The sequence below is a fragment of the Babylonia areolata genome, chromosome 23 (assembly GCF_041734735.1).
Source record: "Babylonia areolata isolate BAREFJ2019XMU chromosome 23, ASM4173473v1, whole genome shotgun sequence".
Lineage (NCBI taxonomy): Eukaryota > Metazoa > Mollusca > Gastropoda > Neogastropoda > Buccinidae > Babylonia > Babylonia areolata.
The window spans coordinates 10,410,732-10,420,018 of NC_134898.1; the positions used below are offsets into that span (position 1 = coordinate 10,410,732).

At 39.8% G+C, this 9,287-nt stretch overlaps 1 protein-coding gene across 1 annotated transcript in view; it reads right to left on the reverse strand.

Moving 5' to 3' along the window:
• Positions 1–209: 209 nt before the first annotated feature.
• Positions 210–9,287, reverse strand: part of LOC143297842 (uncharacterized) — a 117,781-nt gene continuing 108,703 nt past the window's right edge. The window contains exon 4 of the mRNA XM_076610361.1: positions 210–2,392. Within this exon, the coding sequence (XP_076466476.1) occupies positions 2,330–2,392 (63 nt within the window). The 3' untranslated portion in view covers positions 210–2,329. The remainder of the gene's footprint in view (positions 2,393–9,287) is intronic.

The following is a 9,287-nucleotide window of genomic DNA, read 5'->3' on the forward strand; positions in this document are numbered from 1 at the left end:
CACGCACGCACGCGCGCGCGTGCATGTACACTCACTCTCTCTCTCTCACACACACACGCACGCACGCACACACACACACACACACACACACACGCATGTACACACACACACAATCGCAGACAGCCACACACACACACACACACACACACACACACACACACACACACACACACACACACACACACACACACACACAGCCCCTTTCTCGATTACTTTTAATCGGAGGACAACTTACATTTACGGTCTGGTAACTTTTCAGCTTCACTAAGCATAGACAGACTATTCTGGAGAAAGAAGTTTCATTTTCAGTACATCGCCCTTAGTTTATTTCATTTATTTATTTTCTTAATCAAGTGATGATACATCCAACAGTAACAGTAAAACGCGCGTTACACACGAAAAATAAGTGAATGAATAAACAATCAAACGAATAAATACATAGATAAATAGATAGATAGATAGATAAATGAATAAATCGATAAATATATCAATTCAACAAATAAATAAATAGATAAATAAAGGAGTATAAGATATATGAATGGCTGTTGTTAAACGGCGATCCACCAAATGAGACTTCTTTAAAGAACCCCCTCCCCACCCACACACACATATTGTCAGTCACACACACACACACACACACACACACACACACACACACACACACACACACACACGCCAAAGCAAACAGTGTACAATTCAAAGAAAAAATATTATGTCTGTTTGTAAACAGTGTATTCATTTCAACGATAGTTTAACATTTCTCGATCATTGTGCAAGAGTTTAATACTTGGTTTATTGGGGGCTGAGTACTATTATATACAACTGTTGTATTTAAAGTCACATTTATTTGAACAAAAGTCATCAAACTACTTTCCCATCTACACCAGTAACAATACTTCCGACGGGAAAAGTATGCTTGAACCATAATTTTCCTCGTTAAACGAAATTTCATACAGAAAAGCATACTCGTAAATGTTTATACTATAAAGTTATATTTTGCAAGACATTCACAGCAAGAACTTTGTTGAAACATCCGTGAAAATGTCCACAGGATGCAAGCGGTTCCATCTATATTCAAAACACAAACTAACAAAAGCCAAAACCAGTATCTGTACTGAATATTGAAAATCAACGATTTTATTGAGTTTTTCCCCCTAACATATTATTGGTACATTGTAAAGTGAAAACAGAATATAGCTACTGCTCAGGATACTGATCTTTCAGCATAAACCTATTTTGGGCGGGAAAGGTGTTCATAAATATATTGGTTCAATACAGAGTAAAGCCCAAACGTTTCATATTTCAGACTGAAAGTATGGGATTAATCATATTCTTTTACCCAAACGACTGAATGAAAGTCTTCAAATGGTTTTCAAACCCATAGTTTTACTGTGGACTTCAACTTGAAGAAAAAGTCGAACTGATAGAGCGGGGTATCTTCTCCTTACCTCTTAAACCACAAAAAAAGAAAGAAAAAAACAACAACAAAAAAACAAACAAAAAAAACAAAACAAAACAAAACAAACAAAAAAAACAAGCCAAACAAACAACAACAAATAAAAAACCAGCAACAACCAACATTCTCGTCCGTTTCAAAACAAACACAAAGTGCATTTTTAAACACACTATAGACAGTCTCAGACTTACAAAATATATTTTCAAATTGTTTTAATACATTGATAGCAGTTTGATTTTAAAACAGGCCAGTGAGTGTATCTTTCAACACAATGAGACGAAAATTGTGATGCGATTTCCGGTTTCTTTATGACTCATAGAAGTTAGAAAACAACAACAACAACTATATTTTTTAGTTTCAAATTCATGAACTATCTTAAGCTTCTTAAATTCGTCATCTTAACCCTTCCCATTGTCAATCTAAAAACAAATCTTTATTTTTTATAACATATGTAACTTTTTTTCATTAAAAAAAAACAACAAAACAAAACAAAAAAACAAAACTGAATTACTTCCAGATTTATATAATCAATTTAGCGTCCCATGACCACTGAGAAAATTCGCCCTTTACTCGGAAAGACTTGTGAAACGCTCAAATGTTTTAATACTTAACTTGTTGACTTGTCCAATCCATGGTATTTGGGCTTCTATTATGACATAATCAGATAAGATACTTTCAAAACCAAAGCTCAAATAATTGTTCTAAATCCAGGCCATGACTTTCCTCCCATTGACAACGCACGTCCTAAAATCTCCAAGACTATGGTCATTCTTTTTTCCGTTCTCATTTCCCCCCCACAGTCCCGGCAAGTGGCTGGTTGGATGGTTGTGTTCTGGGCCGATACAGCCGTGCACGTGCACCCAGTCGGCGTCCTTAGTCTTCTGTGTAGGCGCCACGGGAAGGAAAGTCTTGACCGGCTTGCTGCAGCAGTGTTCTCTGGAACAACAGGAATCATCATCATCATCATTATCATCATCATCATCATCATCATCATCATTATCATCATCATCATCATCATGGTCGTTGTCGTCGTCGTCATCATCACCATCGTCTGTCTAAATATCTCAGAAATCAGGAATCATTATCGTCATCGTCTGTGTCGTCGACTTCATCGTAACGATCTTGTCTTTCGTTCTCTCTCTCTCTCTCTCTCTCTCTCTCTCTCTCTCTCTCTCTCTCTCTCTCTCTCTCTGTGTGTGTGTGTGTGTGTGTGTGTGTGTGTGTGTGTGTGTGTGTGTTGTCTCTGTCTGGTCAGTCTGTCTGCTCTGATTCAGAAAATTGAAAGATAAAGCATCATTACATTTAAACAGAAATCTAGAGAAACCAGACCGGGAAGAATGAGGTGGAAGAAGGTTTTAAGGACACACACACACACACACACACACACACACACACACACACACACACACACACACATATATATATATATATGTATTATGTATACGTACATATATATATATATATATATATATATATATATATATATATATATTCACATGCACACGCGTACACATACATACACATGTACACGCTCACACTCACACAGAGATGGATATTCCTCTCCCCCCCCTCTCTCTCTCTCCCTCTCTCTCTCTCTCTCTCTCTCTCTCTCTATATATATATATATATATATATATATAATATACATGTGTGTGTACATACATACTCTTTCTGTCTCTGTCACAAATCACCCCAGTTTGACGCGGCATCAAAAGAAGCTATACAGTGCTATCACCATGATCCCTCCTGTCTTGTTAACCCCCCTGACTGACTGGCTGGTGCTAACGAGTGTACTCGTCAATGAAGGGCTGTCACCGGTCTGACATCCAATGTACTGAGGGAAAGTCACCATAGTTGGACTTCTTTCTCTCAGGATTAAATTTCCGTAGTTCCGTAGCAAAACTCAATGGTGCCATTGATAAACGCTTATACACACGATAGTGTCCACTTAAAACTCAGGCCACGCTGTTTTCATTTCGTTTCATCCATGGTTGTGCAGTCATGGGTTAGAAGATAAAACGGACCAAAAAAGGACAGAGAAAAAATGACTCGCCAGGATTCCTTTCTTTTTTTTTCTTTTTTTGTCTTCTGGAATCCCATGGCTATATCAGCTTCGGTGGATAAGGCGCGGAGGGGGAAAAAAAGAAAGGAAGAAAAAGAAGAAGAAAGGGAAAGATAAAAAATAATGAATTGTTTGGACAGCAGGGTTTTGTTAGGTTCGAAGGAGGTGGCAGTATGGTTAAGACACTTATCTGCCAATACAGTGTTCTTGAGTGGTCTGGGTTCGATTCCCGCTGTTGCCCTTTCTCCCACGTTTGACTGGAAAATGGAACTGAGCCTCTAGGCATTCTGATGAGACTAAAAACCGAGATCCCGTGTGCAACGCAGACTTGGCGCTCTGACGAAGAACCCGTTGCAACAAAAGTGTTGTCCCATGGCCAAATTCTGCAATTGTGCTGCTGGTCAGGCACAATTTGCGTATCAGATGTGGTGTTGCGCACATGGATTTGTCCGAACGTGGTGACGCCTCTTTGACAAACTGAAACTGAAAACTGTTAGGTTGTCATCCGTGTGCCTGTGTCTCTGTTCGTGTTTTTCTTGTTTCTTTCTGCACGACTCTCTGTCTGTCTGTCTGTCTGTCTGACTGCCTCTCTGTCTCTTTTCTGTTTGATTGGGCGGTATTTGTTTGCCTTTCTGTCCTTGGCTCTCTCTTTGTTGATCCGTCCCTAGGTCTGTCTGTCTGTCTGTATGTCTCCCCCCGCCCCTCTCTCCTTTTATATACATATATACATACACTGGGAGAGAAAGGCAGAGCGAAGCAGATGGGAGAAGAAGTGTGTGTGTGTGTGTGTGTGTGAGAGAGAGAGAGAGAGAGAGAGAGAGAGAGAGAGAGAGAGAGAAACACACACACACACACACACACACACACACACACACACAGAGGAGAGAAAGACACACGCGCGCGCACAAACACACACACACACACACGCACGCATTGAGAGAGAGAGGAGAGAAACACACACACGCGCGCGCGCGCACACACACACACACAGAGGAGAAGAAGTGGCAGCAGAGGCAAGAACAGCAATTAATAGTAACTGCTCACATGTGACAGCGGTAGTAAGCTTTGTGCTATCAGCCAGACGGAGACAGCAGTAATTTCTGCAGCAGTAATGGACGGTGTAGTTATGATGGCAACATTAGCAATGGAGACAGCGACGGTAAGAGCAGCGACAATTTATTTTCTGCTTCCTAATCATATGCCTCTTCACACGCTCTCTTTCCTCTTCTCCTTCCCACCCCCCCCCCTCTCTCTCTCTCTCTCTCTCTCTCTCTCGTCGAACTCAGTCTTTTTCGTTTTCTACTTTTCTATTTATCAACTGCATCCATTTCCCCCTCTTTTTTTCTTCTTTCTTTGCACCCTTCGAGGGCAAGAGTAGCATGTGAAAAAAAAAGCTTCTTAGGCTTATGCTTAACACTCGTTTATAAAGCTTTTGCTTTATACTGTCGTGTATTGTTTCCCATCCTAAGCGCATTTGTTTCCGGGTTGTGATGTTTTATGTAGGCTTTCCCCATGTCTGTTTCGGAAGCTGATGCTATGAATTGATACACACGTTGTTAATGTTCACATTTCTTCTTGTGATTTTTTTTTTCTTTTGGACACTCAAATGTACATATTTCAGTTTTATCTCTGTTCGTGTGGTTTTATAGTTGGTGGAGACGTAAAGGTTTGTTATAGGCTGCCTCAGTGTGTAAGTTTGCGTCTCAGCTAAGACCCTGGTCCCATTCGTGCGTGCGCTATGGTCGTGGTCATGTGCTACTGTCTTTCCTTGTGAGAAAAAAAGTTGAGAGAGAGAGAGAGTGAGAGAGAGAGAGAGAGAGAGAGAAGAGTTTGAAAGCTGACAGGTCAGATTGTCAGTCACCGTTCTCTGTGTTTTCCTCCTCTTCCTCTTGTGATGGCGTTCCTTATGTTCAGTAAAATCATTCACACCACCAAACCACACACACACACACGCACACACACACACACACACACACACACACACACACACACACACACACACACACACTAATATCGCTTCAAGTGGAAAGACGTTAAACTGAAGACCACACACACACACCACCCACACCTACACACACACACACACACACACACACACGTGCTCGCACAGACGCAAGCACGCACACTTTCGCTGTTCACAAAATAATCGTCTTTTCAGTTGAAAACCTTTCTGTGAACACTCACGGTTCCCTACTGACTTCCACAACACCGCCCCCATACCAGCCAGCTCACTTTGCATGTATCAGGAATGAGGGGGGAGGGGATGAGAGGAGGGGGAGAAAGAAAGAGAGTGTGGTCAGGAGTGGTTCACGTATTTTCTATATATGTTTCTTTTAAATAAATATTTTTATTCGAGTTTAACATTATTTAAGACATACAGACATACAAAAGAATATTTGTAATCATTGAAAAATCAGGGAAAACAACATAACATTGTTTCATACAGAAAAAAGTCATACGCACAACATAAAAATTAAAAAAAACAACAACAACAACAACAAAAGTTACATTCGTGTTTGTCTTTCATCCCTCTCGTCTCCCTCTCTCTCTCATTTTACCTAGTATTGTAAGCGCATATGAAAATCAACAACAACGCATCCGTCGAGACATATGATCTAATACATCAAGTCCAGTGTCAAGACCAGTGTCCCGCGAGAGTCTCCAGCCAGTTTGCGCAAGCATCTTAACGAGGTTCATGTCATTTGTAACTTTTTTTTTTTCTAAATGAAAAGCACCCTAGCCCTGAGCTCTTAGAGAGAAACGGCGTTATACAAATGGGCATTCTTCTTCTTCTGAATAATTTTATGATTATGACGATGACGATGATGATGATGGTAATGATTCTTCTTCTTCTTCTTCTTCATCGGTCATGGTCCCACATTCACTCGTATGTACACGAGTGGGCTTTTACGTGGATGACCGTTTTTACCCCGCCATATAGGCAGCCATACTCCGTTTTCGGGGCACGGATGATGATGATGATGATTGTTGTTATTGTTGTTGTTGTTGTTATCATTATTAAGAAGAAAAAACACCCAGAAAGACGCACGTATGACCAAAAGTTCTTTTCGTAATCTGTTCTCTTCCCTTTTCCCCCAGCTCTGAATTGCGTCACCTTAAACACAACTCGTACCACGGCGAGCTACCCATCCCTGATATTCATTTCGCCAGTTTCAGTTTCAGTTTCACTTTCTCAAGGAGGCGTCACTGCGTTCGGACAAATCCATACACGCTACACCACATCTGTTGAGCAGATGCCTGACCAGCAGCATAACCCAACGCGCTTAGTCAGGCCTTGAGTGCATGCTTACATATTTGTGTACCTATGAAAGTGGATTTCATTTTACGTAATTTCGCCAGAGGACAACACTCTCGTTGCCATGGGTTCTTTTTCAGTGCGCCAAGTGCGTGCTGCACACGGGACCTCGGTTTATCGTCTCATCCGAAAGACTAGACGCTCAGTTTGATTTTCCAGTCAAACTTAGGAGAAAGGGCGAGAGCGGGATTCGAACCCACACCCTCACGGACTCTCTGTATTGGCAGCTGAGCGTCTTAACCATTCTGCCACCTTCCTCCATTTCGCCAATGAACTTTAAAAATCACAAAATCAAGTAAACATTCTCAACATTATAAACAGCAGCAACAACAACAACAAAAAAACGACAACAACATATCGAATGTTTCAAGAATGGCGGACATTGACTTATTGTCTTTCTTAGCTCAGAATTCTCAGGTTACCCCAGGCTGCATTGATATGTGACGGCAAAGACTCAATATGGAAACAAACAGACTAATAAACAATCGACTGGGAACGCACACAAACAAACAAGCAACATTTGAATAAATAACAAAAGAAAATGAAAAATAAAAAAGCAAGATATACCTTTGATTTCTACACACGTGCGAACACGCACGTGCACGCGCGCCTACGCACACACACACACACACACACACACACACACACACACACACACACACACACACACACACACACACACACATTTATTAAATACGGAGTATCACAGGGATCCATCTTAGGGCCAGTTTTATTCTCCACTTATGTTTATGACTTACCTTGTTATATGAAATGTGAATGTGAAATGTTTGCAGTTGACACAACCCTACATTCAAGCAATTCAGATGCATGTAAACAAACTGATGAACACCAAGATGATATTCTGAAACTTAACGACTGGACACGATTGAATCACATGTCCTTATAATTATGCTCAGAAAACGAAGTGCATGTATGTATGTGCACGAAAAAAAAGACAAAGAATAAAACATCACTTCAAACCACTATTCCTAGGCGTCAGTGAAATTGAAGAGGTAGATTCACATAAAATTCTGGGTGTCGTTATTGATAAAGATCTATCTTGGACTGATCATACGAAGTACTTAAGTAAACGTCTGTCTAATAGAATACTTCAGCTAGCAAAAATTTAAAAGACCCTCAATGTTCATTCACGGAAGCTCTTCTTCTGTGCACATATTCTGCCAGTAATCGATTATGCGTCGACTTTATAGGACAGCTGTAGCCTCTTAAACATGAAATATATTCACCGTATGCATAAAAGAGCACTGAAAATAGTATTGCAAAAATCGAGCTCCCTGACCACAATGGACTATAAACAACTTGATATATTATCTTTTCACAACGGGCTGTACTTCAACAAAGCTGTTTGCAAGCATCATGCTATGTATGGGAATGCTCCAAAAAAGGTTGCAGACAGTTTTAAAACTAATGAACACAGACACAACCACATGCTCTGCATACCCAGACCAAGAATTAATCTTTTCAAATCTAGCTTTCTATATTCTGGTGGAAATTTATGGAATAATCTTCCACTCACTCTAAAAATATCGTGAATAAGAACGTGTTTAAGGCAAATCTGAAGAATCACCTTATTGAAAAGGATTAAAAGTAAAACAATTCATGATCTGTTCTATGTCCAATACTTCATTCATTGATTGGGAAATGTTTTGTATATGCTTGTGTTCGCAAGGATTTTGTATTATATGAGAGAATAATGTGCACGTGAATGGGATGGGCATGGTGTATTTGTGTCCGAGCATTTGTGTGTGTGTGTGTGTGTGTGTGTGTGTGTGTGTGCGATCGCGCGCGCGTGCATGTGAAATAGAAATGCTATTGTGTATTTCATTATCACATGTATATATAATAATAATAATATTTTATTTTTATATAGCGCTATAATACAAGCATAAGAAAGCTCTAAGCGCTTTATAATCCAGTACCTAAAGTGAAACAAGAAAGCATATAAAAAGTAGTATAAACTCAAAACAAAATCATTACTACTATTAAAAAAAAAATCACAATGCATAAAACTCACAAAGTAGCATACTATCAATACTACAACTGTTACACTCCAACACTCACATTAACACCCACGCACAGACACACACATGATTAAACGGCTGAGATGACAGCAATTTTCACTTAAAATACATACATGTAAAAAAAAGAACATGATTGTAATCTGCTTGCCACAGATATTGTAAAAATTGTAAAATAAAATTTTGGACAGAAAAGGTAAAAGGGGTAAAAATCGGGTCATTCTCCCTTTCGAATCACACCACCACCATCCATCTACCCACTCCCATTCTCTCTACTCTCCCATCACACACACTCACATTGCCATGGGCCTGGTGAGAACAGCACTATTTGAGTTATGACAAGTATTTTTTTTTAAAGAGATAAGTTTTAAGATTTACTTTAAAGGTGGATAGATTACTTGTTTGTCTGAGAAC